At 37.3% G+C, this 17747-nt stretch overlaps 1 protein-coding gene across 2 annotated transcripts; it reads left to right on the top strand.

The window, feature by feature from the left end:
• The first annotated feature begins 981 nt into the window (after positions 1-981).
• Positions 982-16421, top strand: LOC122275476 (probable LRR receptor-like serine/threonine-protein kinase At1g07650). Of its 2 annotated transcripts, none has more exons than XM_043084558.1 (24): positions 982-1247; positions 2151-2325; positions 2523-2594; positions 2712-2780; positions 2862-2930; positions 3012-3083; positions 3218-3289; positions 3383-3454; positions 3545-3616; positions 3753-3824; positions 3917-3988; positions 4831-4899; positions 11468-11533; positions 12309-12338; positions 12451-12486; positions 12608-12648; positions 12861-13231; positions 13308-13503; positions 13964-14104; positions 14179-14297; positions 14428-14638; positions 14774-15011; positions 15126-15276; positions 15836-16421. In XM_043084558.1, the coding sequence occupies exons 1-24, from the start codon at positions 1130-1132 to the stop codon at positions 16196-16198; spliced, it is 2967 nt and encodes a 988-aa protein (XP_042940492.1). In that variant the 5' UTR covers positions 982-1129; the 3' UTR covers positions 16199-16421. The 2 variants fall into 2 exon arrangements, with proteins under 2 accessions (XP_042940492.1, XP_042940491.1); XM_043084557.1 differs by having other exon boundaries at positions 12273-12338.
• The last annotated feature ends 1326 nt before the right edge of the window (positions 16422-17747 follow it).

The raw sequence follows: 17747 nt of genomic DNA, 5'->3' as shown, positions 1-17747 counted from the left end.
TTTATCAATAGAAAATTTGGACACGGGTATTAATTTGTCTGATCTAGTAATTCTAGATTGAACAGTAATTATGAACAAAAAATCTGATGTGATTATTGAATGGAGGTAGGACCAAGCGAAGCTACTTATACTTTTCGTCTACCCATGCTGTAGGATTTGTTATTAAAAATTATAGAGCCAACGAACAGTTTGAAAATTCTAATTAAACAGTTAATTACACTTATGTAATAATATTAAACACTTGAATATATAGATCCTACGAATAACATGCCAAAATATTCAACTGATCAAGATTAATGTGTTTACACAGCATGAAACAAAGTATCATATGAACATGTACGATGAATTTGACGAAAGACTTCCAAAAATTCCGCTACACTAGGAATCAAGCTATGCATATATCTTTATATATATATATATATATATAAATTCGAGATATCTATGATAAAATATGAGTTATGGAATCCTCATTCCCAACAAGCATTATATCACATTAATTAGCTAGGTCCCACATAATTAATGTTCCTGGCTTGCCTTCAACCAGGTTTCCTAGCTTGTCAAACTACGAAATTGATGAACTGTTGGAGATATTAAAGGTTTTATTAAGAGAAATTAATATTGAATATATTAAGTTATTGGTTAAAGAGGAAAACCTCATATATATTTATAATTCCTGATATTTTAATATAAATGCCTGCAGGTTTATATTCCTTATTTAATAAATATATTAATAATTTCTTTTGTAACTTAAATTATGTCTTTTGTTTTTGTAATTATAAATATACATTACATCAAAAAGTATCAAAATGTATTTCATGGCTCTAACACTAGTGATAATAGTGACATAATTTGAATGAATATATTTTATTAAATTTTGGAGGAGAGAGAATAAGTTGAATGAAAATATTATAAAATTAAAAAATTATTTAAATATTATTATTTTTATTTTAAAATTTGTAGTGGGATTGTTGTATGTAAGTAGGGGAGGATTCGGTTTGGTATGCAAGTACCAGCCAACGAAGGTTCTTTTATAAATTCTAATTCTATGCACATATATGATATATCTGCATTTCTGTGCAAGTTTGTAAGCCAGGAATACGGCAATCCAAGTTGATCGGTGGAGAAGAAGATGACATGCCATAGTTATAGTTCAAAGACCAGCTTTACTTTTCTTATGCTTATACTGCTCATGTGCATAGGACCTAAGAATGTCAGCGCACAAGCTGGGCGTCTTCCATTTTCTGAAGGTATTTTCTAGCTTATATGTTATATTAGAGTTCCAAGATATTTGTATGATCTGTTTATTTCTTGGGTAAGCTCAAGTTGATGGAGATGGAATTTAGTAGAATTGAAAATTAACATATCGTCTGATAGTGCCTTCCTCAGTTATGACAGCCTGCAGAAACAGAGTAACAAGGTGTTTAAATTCAGGGAATAACCATGATACAGAAATTAGATAGTGATCACTCAAAAAGTAGCTGCGGAAATCTCCACAGCTTAAAAATCATTCTGACTGTGATTCAGATTTGCTTCACGTATAGATCTTCCTCTGATGGCATCCCGCGTAGAAGTTGGCAAGATTTTCCATATTTGAGGGAATTCAAGTTCCTGAATCTTCAAAGTCATTGCTTGGTAATGGCAGTAGCATTTGTGAACATTATATTTGCATTTTTAGCAGCTCAATCGCTATAGCAGGACGCCAGCCCCACTCTCCAATTCTTACGACCCCTGGAAATTTAGCATTATAGTGGGATTGTTGTATCATAAACTATCCTAGAAACATATTTGGTAACGAGAGGTCCTTGTACGTGCCAGATATTTGAAGATGAGGTTTGCCTTTCATATCCAGTGTTGCGCTTGCCAGAATTAAGAGGAAAAGACCTTAACTTCAGAAAGTTTCTCCAACACTAAGAACATTCCCCGGGCATCTCCACAGGACACGAATTGATACCCTATTTGAATCTAGGAGTGCAAGGACAAGCCCAACTAACTTTTGTTTCTGGCACTATCAGAACTTCCATTCCACAAGTAGCATTCATATCAATAATTTAAGTCAAGTTGATGCGTATTTTACCTTTTGTTTTCCGGGTCTATTTCTTTTTCTTTACTTTTTAAAATCCTGCTATGGATGATTTGTTTGATGTGTGCAGTGGAAGCCCTTCAAGAAATAGCTGCACAACTGGGGATGAAAGACTGGAACTTCCGCGTAAATCCGTGCAATCACCCAAGCTGGAAAACACCACCTTCAGTAGAGAGGTCGTTGCACAACAATACTGTCAACTGCAATTGCTCCTATCCTAATGGTGTATGCCACGTGGTTATGATGTAAGCTCCCTTAGCAAGCATAAGTTTATGAATATGATGTGTAATTTGGTTTAGTAGTGGAGAGCACCTCCCACTTTGTTTTCCTAAATTTTCTCTGTTTTTTTTTAAGTCATCACATATAATTTTATCTAGGAAATGGATCTGAAATTTTTACCCATGTAATTTGTAATATATGCTTTTTTCTTCCTGACACGCAGATTTCTTAAAGGGCAGGATCTTGGAGGGACACTTCCAGCTGCAGTGGTGAAGCTACCCTACCTTAAGCAAATGTATGAAAGACCTTCCAATTATCTATTAGGAAAATACTTTAGCTATTTTGTAGTTATTACACCACAAAAAGACCTTAAAACTTCTATACTAACAGCACACTTTTCTCTTGCTTATAGTGATCTCAATAGGAACTACCTCAGTGGTTCAATACCAAGAGAATGGGCTTCTACAAAGCTGGAATTTCTGTAAACAATTTACTGAACTTTCAAATCCATGGTTAGTCTGTAAAAGCTAATTACTGAAGTAATGGAATGAATCAAGTGCAGGTCAATCAGTGCAAACAACTTATCAGGACGTATTGACTACTTGGGAAAAATCACTACTCTTCAATTTCTGTATGCTCTGGATCTCTGTGTTAAATTATTGAGAAGTTTCACTTGGTTTAGCCTTGCTGTAACCTTATAGGACTCTTTCAGGAGCATAGAAAGCAACCTGTTTTCTGGACCCATTCCCCCTGAGCTTGGAAACTTGGTTGACTTAGAGACTCTGTCAGTGGTTCTTTCCTTCCTCATTTTTATCCAGATAACATTCAATTAATTATTTCCATATTTTCATTGATTTTATTAATAAATTAACAGTATGTTAGTTGAACCAGTCTTAAGTTTCAAACTGATGGTTGCAGCATTCTTAACGCTAACAATCTCACTGGAGAGTTGCCCACTGCGCTCACATATCTGACCAGATTAAAAATCCTGTAAGTGGTTGTAATTTGTAAACTATTCCTCAGCTTACAAACATGAACTTCAGATGTTTCCTTGAAAATGTTAGTTATTTGCCCCTTATGTAGGAGGATTAGCAGTAACAGCTTCACCGGAAGAATGCCCGATTTCTTTCGAAGCTGGAAACAACTTCAGGCATTGTATGTGATTTTTCATACAATACGCTGTAAATCGCTTCTACCTAGAAGCTTCAGTTGCAATCTAATCCATCCAAAATTGTGTTCTTACAGAGAGATTCAAGCCAGTGGTCTTAAGGGGCCAATTCCTTCTAGTATTTCGGTCCTCAGTAATTTGACCGAGCTGTGAGTTCTTCCTTCTAAGTGAACTGTTCTTGAGTTGCATAATCTCTACAACATCATCAATATGTTCTTGTGATTGTTATATTGGTAAATTTGTATTGCTTAAGATAATAACACCGAATGATGCAATTCTGTGCAGAAAGATTAGTGACTTAATTGGAGAGGGTTCACCTTTTCCACCGTTACAAAACATTGGAGGACTGGAAAAATTGTGAGGAATGCTTAGTTAGTAAAAAGCTCTGCAATTGGAACAGGGCACATATTGTTGACATTTTGCTTACGTGAAATTGGCTTATGGTTCAGGATGTTGAGGAGCTGTAATATCTCTGGAAAAATCCCTCCATATATATCAAATATGACACAGCTGAAAATATTGTAATTCTTTGGTTCATCCTTCTCTCTACTTTTTAGGTTGAAATTCATACACATGATCCCAACCGTGGATCTTCTTGCAATTTGATTAGTTACTAAATGCTATACTTGGGAATTGCAGAAATTAGAGACCTTTTAGTGCCATGCACACCTATAGATTTTAACACAAGTAAATTGCCTTGATCTTGTGCATCTGCTCATCACATTAATTTGGTATTGTTTGAAAGCCGATTGCATTCTCCTAGGTATATTTGATAAATAAGAATGTTTTACTGCTTAAAATACATGATACATGAAAGTGACAAGTAGATCTAGAATTTAAGTTAGGAAACATGAGGAGCTTAATATCGGGGGAGGTCTTAGTAGAAATAAGTAAATGTTTGGATGATAACTATACATTTCCATCTTCATTATTCCCTAACATTAGGGTGATGAGATGAATCATAGTAATTCAAAAAAGAATCAAGGTTCAAAAAAGAATCTTTGTTTTAAAGAGTGCATGATGAAAACAAGTCTAGCTGTTTAAGCTTTGTTCCAACAGCTGCTATTGTTAATTAATGTTTACTGTTAATAATAATTATGTCCATACATAGATACAAGAAAGGAGAACACATGGATACACTACACCCCGGTGCTTCAAAATCTAAAAGCCAGCTGTCAAAGAAGCCTAATCAATTCCTCTTTATCAATTTTCTCTCTCTTTTGGTTTCTTTCCTTCTTCTCTCACGTTCTGAACTTTCCTCTCATTCATGGAACATGCATATCTCTTAATTTTTACCATTTTCACTTGAATAGTATTTAATAATCTCTTGTTCCTATAACATCAAATTTTTGCCCTTTTTCAGAGATCTGAGTTTCAACAGATTGGAAGGAGAGATTCCAAATTTTGGAGGTCTAATAAGCTTGGACACTATGTAAGCAATCTGTATTCATGAGGGACTGGGGGTCTTTTCAGTGGGTCTTAAGCTTGAAATACAATATTTGCTCGCTTCCCAAAATAATTCAATCGGTTTGGTAATTTTTTCCTATTTTATCATGGACGATCCTAGCTAAATTATAACAATAGGTTAAATTTATGGTACTAGTTCTGTAAAGTTTTAACCATTCAAGCACACATGACTAGTCATAAATTTTAAGAAAAAAAAATAATGCAGCAGCTAGTTTAGGTACTAAATTATAACCTTTCGATCAAGAACACAAGTAGCACATATTTACAAAATCATCACCCCTAAAACTTTAGCTTAGTGGCAAAAGTCTCAACATTCATACTCTCTTTTTTTTTTTTTTTAAAAAGAAAAAGAGAAAATGTCACATGTGTAAAAATGACCTTCTCCAAATTTTATTAAGAATCCTAACTTATGGTGGAAGAAAACCGTGATAATAACCAAGACCCAAGGGAATAACAAATAGACAATAAACTAACCCAAGGGAATCACAAGCCGAACTTTGACAAACCAAAAAACCAGCAACACTGCCAACTGAACTAACACACGTATAATGTATACACAAGTTAACAAGAACCCTTAGAACAACCAAACCAGAAAAGCAGCAAACCGTGGGACTACCAAAAACCCAAAAGCAAGGCACTACAAAGAGACCACCCAGACTCCTCAAAATCTGATATGTGGCAAACCCAGCTTATCAACACAAATAATACCTCTTAGCAGCATTGGAAGGTTATCACCAGGGTGGTACCTTATGTTAGAGCCCTCCTCACCCATGCGAGCTAGGAAATTGACTACTTGGTTACCTTCCCTAAACTAATGTACTATTGTAGAACGAACACCATCTAGCTCCCTTAAGAGATCCTCACAGAAATCTCACAGGCACTAAACGGTGCATTTTCGAGAATTAATCCAATCCACAACAATTTTCGAGTCACATTCTATAATAATTTCTTGGTAACCTAGCTCCTTGCACATGACTACTCATTTTAATATAGCCCTAAGTTCTGCCTCATTGTTGGTGCCATGACCAAACAAAGAGGAGAAGGCCTACTGCACAACACCCTTATGATCCCGAATAACCCCACCCCCACCACAGTTACCCAGATTCCCCCTGCAACTGCCATCCACAATCAATTTTAACCACCCGCAGGCGGTTTTTCCCACACTACAGTTCCAGATCTTCAAGTTATTCGCTTAACTGTCAAAACATCCATGGCACGATGGACCTGATCATCTAGTGAAGTGAGTATGTCATGCTCCATACTGTCCTCAACGATTTTATGCAACCAGAAACGCACTGACCTCCACACACCTTCCACCATTTCATGACAACCCTCCATCCTAGCTTTACAACATCTCTGCTACAGTCACTAGGTAATAACACTCGGAAGCAAGCGAAGCAGCACACCTTGCTTAGTGAACTTCTTTGCACAGCTTAGCCAATGAGAAACCCTTCCCTCCCATGTGTCCCCCTGCAACTCAACTACCCCGAAATTCACTGTCACCATCCGCCATACATTCTGTGCAAACTTCCCTGACCCAAGCACATGATCCAGCGTTTCTACCCTTGGAGATACACAACAATCACAACGAGAGGCCAATGCTATGCCCCTTGATTGCACCCTATCATCCACGGTAATACACTTGAAGCCTGCCTTCCACATACACGTAGTAACCTTCAAAGGTAGCCTACGATGCCACATCCAGTCCATCCCATGGACTCGATCTCCTCTTATATGCACCAACTCCCAAGCACTAGTCAACAAAAAAAGTCAGTTCTATATGGCATCCAAATTAAAATATCAGGTCCATCCTTGCCTAGAACAACGCTTTGAATCACTTCCTCTACCTTTTCAACCCCACTCCTTAACCTGCAGCATAGGATTGACAATGTCCTCCCTACCAACATGAAGCGAACCACCCGATAACCACCCATCAAACCAAAAGGATACCCGTCCTGCCTTCACTTTGACTTTAACATTATCACACACTTCTAGTAGTATTGACACCATAGACCACTAGAGTCTAGAATTGGATGTTGGACACATTGCTAGGGATAAATGTCCTCTTTTAATGTACTTTGCCTTGAAGAACCCGGACCACAAACTGTCATAGGCCATAAGTCCCCAAACCAGCTTTATATGCATAGAACTCTGCATATCGAGGAAGTTTCTCAACCCTAAACCCCCCTCACGAGTTGGCATACAAATACTGGACCATGCCTGCCATTTTGGCTTCTTCCTTCCCTTTTGTTAGCCCCAAAAATAGGTAGATAGTATCGAGTTAATCTTATTAATGACAACCTTCGGCACGGCCAAAACTGCAAGCAAATGGAAAGCCATACTTGTAAGCACATGCTTGAGCAATATGAGCCGCCCACCTTGCAAGAGTAGTTTAACCTTCCAACCCGCCACCATATTTCTAATCTTATCCACAAGAGGTTCCAAATGGCAAGCCGTGAGCCTCCCAATCACTAGGGAACACCCAAGTACGCAACTAGAAAATGCCCCTCTACAAAACCTGTAGCCATCAATAATGCCCGTTGGCATGCCAAAGAAATGGCTTTAGCTGGATAACTGGCAGACTTGTCTCTATTAATCAATTGGTCAGACCACTTCTCATAAATCCCTAGAGTTTTAACAAGTATTTTAAGAGATATTTTCTCTCCATTGAGAAAAACCAACAAATCATCTGCATAGAGCAAATGGGATATCAAAGGAGCCCCTACTAGATGAGAAAATTTCCCAATACGACCCCCCTCAAACTGCTTCCGTAATAGTCTTGAGAGCACTTCCTCCATCAAAATAAATAAATAAGGAGAAAGAGGATCCCCTTGGAGTAATCCTTTGGATGACTTAAAAAACCCCCTTGGAAGTACCATTCATCATAACTGAAAACCATGGGGACTTAATACATTCTGCCACCAAGCAACAAAAAGAATTCGAGAATCCAAATCCATCTATCACCTTTAAAAGAAAACCCCAATGAACACGATCATAAGCTTTTGCCATATCTATCTTGACCATTACATTACCGTATCCTTATACCTTCTTATTGATTGACTGGACCATCTCCTGGGCATGAGAAATGCTCTCAAAGATGCTTTGACTTGGGATAAAGGCTCATTGCTTACGAGAGATCATGAGAGGAAGAAACCAGGTCAACCTACTAACAATAATTTTCGAAAGAATTTTGTATGTAACTGAACAAAGGCTTATAGGTCTGAACTTATCAAAGCCTTGTAGATCCTGCAGCTTAGGGACAAGCACAATGTAAAAAGCAGTGTAATATCTTGAGAGAGTAGCTCTATTAAAAAAATCCCTTGCTGCCTCCACGAGATCATCCTTGACAGTCTCCCAACAAGTTGTATAAAACAATGACCTAAAGCCATCAGGTCCCAAACTGCTGTACTTTGGGATGGAAAACACAGCTTCCTTAACCTCCTCTTCCATAGGAAGATGGCATAAGAACTCATTGTCCTCTGTTGTCACCACCTTCTCTAACAGTTGAGAGAGATTAGCTTGCTTCTGCACATGTGAACCATTTAGAAACTCCTAAAAATAATTAATAGCCCTTGATGAACCGACTCTAGAGAGTCTAAAACGGTACCAGCCGCAAGCTACATACAGATAATGAATGAAGTCTTCCTGGCTGATAACCATTGCATGAAAAAACTTTGAATTTTTGTCCCCTTCCGCAAGCCACTTCTTCACTTGTTGAGCCAATCTCATCTCTCCCACTTCTCCCAACCCTTAAGCTCCATTTTCATCAGTAAAATCTTGGTCTCTAGCTCTTGGGAAGAACCAAATTGCAATTGTTGTTCTAAAGACTCAATCCGAGCCTCCAAATCATGAATGTTAACGTCGACTCTTCCAAAGACTAGCTTATTCCACGACCGAAGGGAAATCTTCAATTTCTTAAGCTTGGCGGCCAACTTTAGGCTATGATCAGATGTCTTCCTCTTGAGATATTCGACACTATCATCTCCAAACCAATTCGCAAACCCCATGTTAGACAGCGCCCTATTGAGCCGAGCCCAACTTCTTGACCTTCGCTCATGTCCATTACACCAGGACATCCGTTGCCCATGAGAACTCACCTCCACAAGTCCACAAGCATCAATACACCCATTAAAATCCTCCATCGCATGTAGGGACTGAGGTAGCCCCCCAATACGCTCATCATCCACTCTGATTATATTGAAATCCCCAATTAAGAGCCAGGGATGTTCTTCCATGCAAACCCCTTCAAGTGCCGCCCATAATTCCCGACGTTCAAGTTGATTACATTTAGCATAAACAAACATAACTAACTTTCGAGTATTCACCAAAGTGAACCAACCCGTGAGCATCTGGTTCAAAGCACTCAGGAACTCAAACTGATATGGATCCCTCCATAGCAACCACACCTTACCCCCTCATGCTTCATTGCAGCAGAAGTTTTGAAAACCCAAGAAACTAGCTAATCTAGGCATTCTATTCTCCCCCTTAAACAGCTCCAAAATTGCAACAATAGCAACATCAAAATTTCCTATAAGCCTTCTCAGATGACCTTTAAACCTCCCTAACTCCCTCACATTCCACACAATCGTATTATCCGTCATAAATTCAGTTTTTCAGGACAGGTGCTTGCCCGCTTAGATTGTTGCACATTTGAATGAGCATTTTCCTTTAGTTGCACCAAAGAAACATGTGATTCATCCACGGATGCATACCCCTTCTCCTTGGCCAAGCGAGTAAGATTTTCTTCATCCTCCATATCCGAACCAATCTGCAGCACCCTCGCTTACATGAAAGCATCCTCCTGTGGCTCAAGAAAAACTCTCGTACTCTCTAATTCTAAGATTTCTGAAATTACATAAGCCCATCCTCTGAAGTCCAACACATGCAGCATGCTTCCACCTTCAAGAACAACTTCCTCAACAACTGGCCCTTGAGACTCCACTGCCCTCGCACTTGGCAACTCTATTGTTTGGTTCAAAGGTTGCTCTTCCTCAACAACAACATCCTCGCACACTGAACCCCACCCTCCCCGGCGCCCGCCAACACCAAGGGTTCACTCCCTCCACCCCAACAACCACTTCATTATCATTCTCACCTGTAATGGGATCACTATCCAGTACTACCTCCAGCTCACCCGGTTCCTTCTCCTTCAACTCCACGATCTACAACACCTCATCGGATGGCGAAGGCCCGTCACAACCCACCACCTTATTCTCCTGTGGCTTATCCTCCAAAATGTTCTTTTATTTTCCTTGCCATATTTTTAGGACAGGTCGAGGGTACCTTACGATCTTGTTGCCTTTCTGTAGATATGCAGACCATCGAGGTATGACCCTACCGACAACACTTCGCGCAATAAAAACCTTGCTTCTCATATCATGCCTCCTGCCAGAATTTCTTTTCCGGTGCAACTACTATAGGAAAACCCTAGATTGGTTTTGCTGTCAGTTCAACCTCAACACTCAAACGAGCCCTCGATGCCCTAGTTTTATTTAGGGTTGCATTATCAGAACCTAGATATCTTCCAAACCTAGTTGCAAGAATCTGTAAACAATCTATGTGGTACATGTGCAATGGCAGTCCAAGGACAAAAATCCATTGTGAAGCCAACATGGATTCCTTACGAAGATCAAACTCTTTCATACATCGAAACAACTGGAATCCACATCCATCTATCAGTTTACCTTCTCATGCCTATGCATGGATAAAATCCCGCTCATTTTGCAATTTAAGTAAAACATGTCTATCATCCATGAAATTGACAGACAGTATCTCAGAAAGCCCCAGGATTTAATGATCGCAAGGCAAATGACATCTATCGAAGGCCGGGAGCAAACAAACTTAAGGACAAAAACGTAGCAAAAATCATCAGCAGCTTTAGCCATCTTCGGTTCTGTGAAGACAAATCCTTATTCCCCATCAATATCTACCGAATAATGCATCTGGAGTTTGAAAGTTAGGGGAGAAACTGAATTCAACACTGCCTACATGTAGGACTTCTTCCCTTCCACATTGACTGAATTCCCCGTCGATGACAACATCATCAAAGGGGTGGCAAGTTCCACCATGAGAAACCCTAGTCGAAGGAAAAAAAAAACATACCAGATCGAAAACCCCTGAGATTTACGGAGCACAGAAAAAGAGCACCTCAATAATAGGTCCAAGTCGTTCCTCAACATTCATCTCTTGGAATGGGGCATTATGATACCAAATCACATGTCTGAAATACTGCAAACATCTAGAGTCAACTCACAGAAGATTAAGGCCTGGTTTGGTTTGAGAGATCATCTCATCTCATATCATATAATCATTACAACTTTCCTAAACTCTCATACAAAATAAAATAAACAACTCAAAATTTTCAAATTCCAAAACAAAGTAATATTCTAAAATTATATTCTAACAATGTTTTATTTAACTTTAAACTTTTATCTCATCTCATCTCATCTCAAAATCTCCCATTTGTATGGAGTTTGAAATGATATCAACACAAAGGTATCTAACAGAAATGTGCTTTCTTCATCACTGGATAGATATCTGACAGGTAACTTGCTCAATGGACCTATCCCAGAATGGATCAAGGGAAGAGATACCGGCTAGTATGTTTTCCATCTGAACTACTGCAAAATGTTTGCATGAGATCTGGATCCATTTATGTGTTTTTTTTTTTTTTTTTTTTTGGGGACTCAAAAGCATATTCGTTTATCTATAATATAATTTTCAAAGCATGACCTTTGCTTCTTCTGAGTCAAGTGATCCATTCTACTGTTAAATAGCCAATAATTTGGTATATTAAGTTTAAAATAATTTGAAATGTTGTGTCAACAAATATGTAACGTTTTATACATCTAAATTCATATACATGAAATCTTACTGTAGATGGGATTTATTCGCCTGACCTCTTTAGGTGTTATTCTTAGAACATTTCTTGTGAAATGGGTGAAATAATCCTATTTTGCAAGCAGCTTCATTTGTATCTTCATCCATTTGGTGCCACCAAGAAATAGTGTCAATTTTCATTACATTATTCAAATTTTCTTGTTCATTTGTCTCTGGTAAGATCATATGCCATTACACCAATGATGTCTATTTACAATTCTGTTTTAATTTGCATGTAATAATGGCAAGAAGACCTGTGAAGCTTGTGCTACTAGGTGGTTAATAAGGTCATAAGTTTGTATACAACTCTCTGAATTATGAAAAGATTTTTTGTACGATATCTGTCCAAATTAGTTCGGTTAGTTTAGAAATCAACAGCTTGATTATATATATATATATATATATATATATTATTAGGGAGGTGAATTATTAAGATAAAAGGAATTATGTTTTATGTAGCCAAATAGATGTTTCTTACAACAATTTTTCTGCAAGCTCTGCGCCAAATATTTGTCCAGACACCATGTAAGGAAGCTTTTCCCCTTTAAAGTGTCAACTTAGTTTTTGTATTGGAGCCTTTGACTTTTCATTTAATTCTTTGTTTATCCTTGAGATTAACTCGTTGATAATTCAACAGAAACTTGTTCAGAAGCTTTTCTGGAACAGACAAATCGTAAGCTTCCTAGTTATTGAACTTTTTAAGGAAAACGGAATGCTCTCTTTATTTTCTTTTTCATTTCAATTTTATTCATAGACATGCTAATTCTTTTATCTTATGTTATGTTTTATTGTAGAATACTTACGGGGTGTCTGAGGGACAATCCATGCTCAAAAGGTATATATCTGCCCAAACCAAAGTAGAATTAGATGCTTCAATCATTAATAGTTGGCCTTCCACTTCAGTAATGCTTTATTCATAAAGGAGAAAAATTTTGCCAATATTTTATTCTGGATGAGATACAAACACGATTAAATTATTAAAGATCATTGAATATGTCTTCTACTATGTTCATTTGAATCTTACCTTTTTAATGTTGCTCTCTCTAGATCGTTACTCTTTACATATAAATTGTGGTGGAAATGCAACAACTATTGGTAGCATCAAGTATGAAGCGGATTTAGAACAAGGAGGTGCTGCAAAATTTGTTCTAATGAAAGATGATACTTGGGGCTTTAGTAGCACTGGACATTTCTGGTATGCTAGGAGTAACTACCTTGCAGAAAATGTATCCATGCTCAGAATGAACGATTTTGAATTATACAAGAATGCACGTCTCTCTCCACTTTCTCTCACATACTATGCGCGTTGCTTGGCAAAGGGAAACTATACTGTGAAACTTCACTTTGCAGAGATAATCCTGAGAAACAACAGATCCTTTTACAGTGTCGGAAGACGGATTTTTGATGTTTATATCCAGGTACTGCTTGCCAACCTGCTTATTTTGTCTTCTATGTTGATATAGAAGATAAATTAACTGAGGTTCTTTGCTGCAGGATAAATTGGTCCTGAAGGATTTTGAAATTGAAAATGAAGCAGGAGGAGTCGACAAACCAGTCATTCGAAATTTTACCGCAGTTGTTACAAATAAAAATTTGGAGATCCGCTTTCATTGGGCTGGAAAAGGGACACAAGATGTCCCAAGGAGAGGAACATATGGTCCTCTTATATCAGCTATCTCCATAGACTCTAGTAAGAGACATAAGTTGCATGTTCCATATTTCTTTTAACATGGGGAGAACTGACTATAGTATGCCTCCTCCTCTCACTGCCATTCTATTAAGTGTTGGAGTTTGCTGTTTTCCACGTCTAATTGAAAAGTAGATTTAAAGAAATAATGGATGCATAGAGCATATAGTTGATGCTGAAGCAATCACAAAACTACTGGATGCAGAAAGAAGGTTGCTATGCTTCTTATTGATAGGCTTAATGGATTTTTTTCTAATTCATACCTTTTGTTCTTGATCTTGGTCTTTTCATTGGGGGGCTTTGTTGTCCTCCTGTTGCTTGGCTTGTAACCACGATTTTCCTCCGCCTTCAACGAGGGTTCTTGATCATGGTCTTGAATCATTGAATATTATCCTCTTTTGCACTTGATTGACCACGCTACTACAATCATTGTCAATACTTGCTTTTGTGTTTTTTTTTGTAGATTTCCAACCTCCTGATGATAGGAAAAGGAAGATATTTCTCACACTTGGAACTGTACTTTTGGTGTCAACCCTAGTTTTAACGATTTTAGCAATTCTTCGGTGGAAAGGCTATTTAGGAGGCAGGACATCACAGGAACAAGGTAGTTTAGTTTAGATGTGTGTATTATAATGCTTTGAGATAGAATCCAACATTTTAATAGTGTTTCTTTTACAGATCTAAAAGGATTAGATCTGCAAACTGGTTTTTTTACCTTCAGACAAATCAAAGCTGCCACAAACAATTTTGATGTTGCAAACAAGCTTGGGGAAGGTGGCTTTGGATCTGTATACAAGGTCATTGTCAACTATATTTATATGACTACATTTAGTTCGTTTTCTTTTTTCCCTTTCACATTTGCACTGGTCTGTGAAATTCTCAAATATACCTTATAGAAAAACATAATGCAAACTATACTCTCAACAGGGAACATTATTGGATGGTACCATAATTGCTGTTAAGCAACTTTCGTCAAAATCACAGCAAGGAAATCGAGAATTCGTGAATGAGATAGGCATGATATCTGGTTTACAGCATCCAAATCTCGTTAGACTGTATGGATGCTGCATTGAACGGAATCAACTGTTGTTGGTATATGAATACATGGAAAACAATAGCCTTGCACATGCTATGTTTGGTAAGCATAATTTTTCATCTTTGGAAAGCAAATTGTAATAATTTCATAAAGAAGGGGAATCAAATGTCTTAAATTACATAGGATGAAACTAAAAATTTCTGGTATCATTGATTGAGCTATCTACATCAACTGTAGGTCCAGATCAAGGCCCAGTGAAATTGGAATGGCATATAAGACAAAAAATATGTGTCGGCATCGCAAGAGGTCTGGCTTTCTTGCATGAGGAATCGCCACTGAAAATTGTTCATAGAGACATTAAAACTACCAATGTACTACTGGATAGGGATCTTAACCCTAAGATTTCTGACTTTGGATTAGCCAAGCTTGATGAAGAGGAAAACACCCACATTAGCACCCGAGTCGCAGGAACTATGTGAGCTACTTTCTTTTCTCATTCTGCTCAAGTTATTCTTCTCTTCTTTTTGTCAACCATATGGATCACGATGTCTCTAAAGTCAAGTTGCTAATATAATGCTTTTCTTTGCAGAGGATACATGGCGCCAGAATATGCATTATGGGGGTATTTAACATATAAAGCAGATATATATAGTTTTGGGATTGTTGCATTAGAACTTGTTGCTGGAAAGAACAACATGAAATTCCGTCCAACAGATGAGTTTGTGTGTCTTCTTGATTGGGTAAGATAGATCACATCATGTTTTTCGGATTGAATGAAACTATAAGCACATTTTTTAAGAACCAATCACTCATTTTGGAACTTTTCTATGTGGGATTTTTCATTATATTAATCTATGCATAGATCTTCATCAAAGCTTTGATTTGCACGCTACATTATCTTCATTGAGGTCAACTTGGTGGGTAGAGAGTAGCCCTGGGTAATAATAGTGAAATCAATTGATATTGGCAGAAATGATTGAAATGAGTAGATATTGGTTCATCTTTACGTTGTGTCCCTTAATGCTCAACATTCATACGTCAAACAAAACTCACTTAAAACATTTTTCCTTTTTAATTCTATTTTGTTTCGGAAAAATATAGTTGCAAGCATAATTGTGCACTAATCTGTGCACCAATGTGATGTGATTGGTCAAAAAGTAAATTTTATTGAAAACAGTGTTGATTTAAATTTTAAGTATGAATAAATCAGTATTGGTACACAGATTAGTGCGTGACTGTGTTTGTATATAGCAAAACTCTTTTGTTTCTTTCACTCACTTCCTCTCTTTCCCTATACAGGCCCTTGTTTTACAACAAAAAGGGAATTTGATGGAGTTGGTGGATCCAAGGTTGGGATCTAACTTCAGTAAAGAAGAGGCAGCAAGAATGGTTAAAGTTGCTCTATTATGTACTAATCCATCACCAGCGCTTCGGCCCACCATGTCTGCAGTAGTGAGCATGCTTGAAGGTCAAACTGCTACTCATGAGTTGGTTATGGATCCAAGTATTTATGGCGATGAGTTGAGATTTAAGGCTTTAAGAGACCAGTTTGATCAAATCTTAGAACAGAGCTCAACCGATGTTCAGACTCAGAGTCTTCTTCATAATTTAATGGATGCAACATGGATCGGCTCCTCCACTACATCATCAAGCAGATCTTGACAAAACAAGACGGCCATAACATTGCCTCATTGGTGATGCAAATTTCCGGTTTAGCATCAATCAAAATACATATCAAATTCTCTTGATATCAATATTGGATAAAAAAAAATATTCTAACATGAAGTTTGGCATTGGAATGTTCGTCACATTGTGATCATTAAGTAGCTTGGAAGTACACTTCACACTGTCATCATATGATATTCATGCTTCCTGGTTCAAATGATGTTTTCCTTTGTTCAATCCTTGGAAGTAGAATTCGCCATCAATGTAATCTTTTTAGCTTCATTTAAAATTAACTTAAAATATCTATTACGAATTAATTAGTTACAAAGCTAAAAAGACATCACTTAAAAACAAAAGACAAACGAAAGTACTGTCCTCCAAGTTGATAAACAAGATTCCCAATTTCCTACTTCCCTCCTTTTCACAAGTATAAAGTCCCATGGATACTGAAATGAGAATTTGCCAAAGAACAACATTCTTGTATTCGGAAGTTCCATGTAAAATGGTTGGATCGATTCAAGTTTCAGAGAGTAATTTTACAAGCTCAGAAATAATTCCCATCGCCAACAGACCAATCCAAGTTCCTTGTAGAAAAAGCAAGACTTCAAACAATTATGACTTCAGCCATGACCCAAGGAGGAGGCCATTAGAATGATCAAAGTAGCTCTACTTTTTACCAATCCATCTCCAGCCCTTAGACCCACCATGTCTGCAGTAGTAAGCATACTCGAAGGTCAAACCGTTGTTAATGAAGATATCATGTATCCAGGTATATATGGTGATGAATATAGGTTTGAAGCTTGAAGAGGCCCGTTTGATCAAATCCAACCAGTAAGGAAGAGCTTAAGTGGATAAGTGGAGCTGAGAGCCTAGTTCACTCGTCATAAGATCCTGCATGGACTAGAACTTCTTCTTCTGCCTAGGACCTCTATTCAATCAATCATGATGGTCGATAATGTTAACAAAATATTTTTACCACCACAGAAAATGATTTTTCTATTGAGAATGACTAGATTTATAAAGAAATGTTCTAAGAGAACATTTAGAAAATGTAGTTTGATGGGATATGTCAAATCAATTTTATAATAAAAAATATTTTACAATCTAAAGTATTACATCAAATCACGTTAATTTATAAATTTTTTTATTAAATATTTCCTTGTAAACGAAGCATTCTCTATTCTAATAAGTAAGATACTATTTTTTATTGGTGATTAAAGAGCTAACGGAACAACCATGTGCTTTTTAAGTTCATAATGCTGCCTGAGGATTTTGGTTAGGGATGCGGAAGAATGGTGTGGAAATTTTCTTTATGACAAGGCTCGATATTTTTCTTATCAAATTGTATAAATTATGTGGGAAGTTTTATGAGAACACATGCGTTGTAATCTACATGGGCTAGCAATGTAAACGGGGTTGTATAGGTGTCATTAGTAATGTGAATGGACTATGTTTGTAAATAAATCTAGTGGCTTACTGCAGAATTGGCCCATGAATAATTGTCCTTTCCTTCCATCGACTTTAAAATCTAGGATTCAGCCCCTTA

The sequence above is a fragment of the Carya illinoinensis genome, chromosome 9 (genome assembly GCF_018687715.1).
Source record: "Carya illinoinensis cultivar Pawnee chromosome 9, C.illinoinensisPawnee_v1, whole genome shotgun sequence".
NCBI classification, from domain to species: Eukaryota; Viridiplantae; Streptophyta; class Magnoliopsida; order Fagales; family Juglandaceae; genus Carya; species Carya illinoinensis.
Note: the sequence above shows the minus strand (reverse complement) of the source record. Positions and strands in the feature narration are given on the sequence as shown.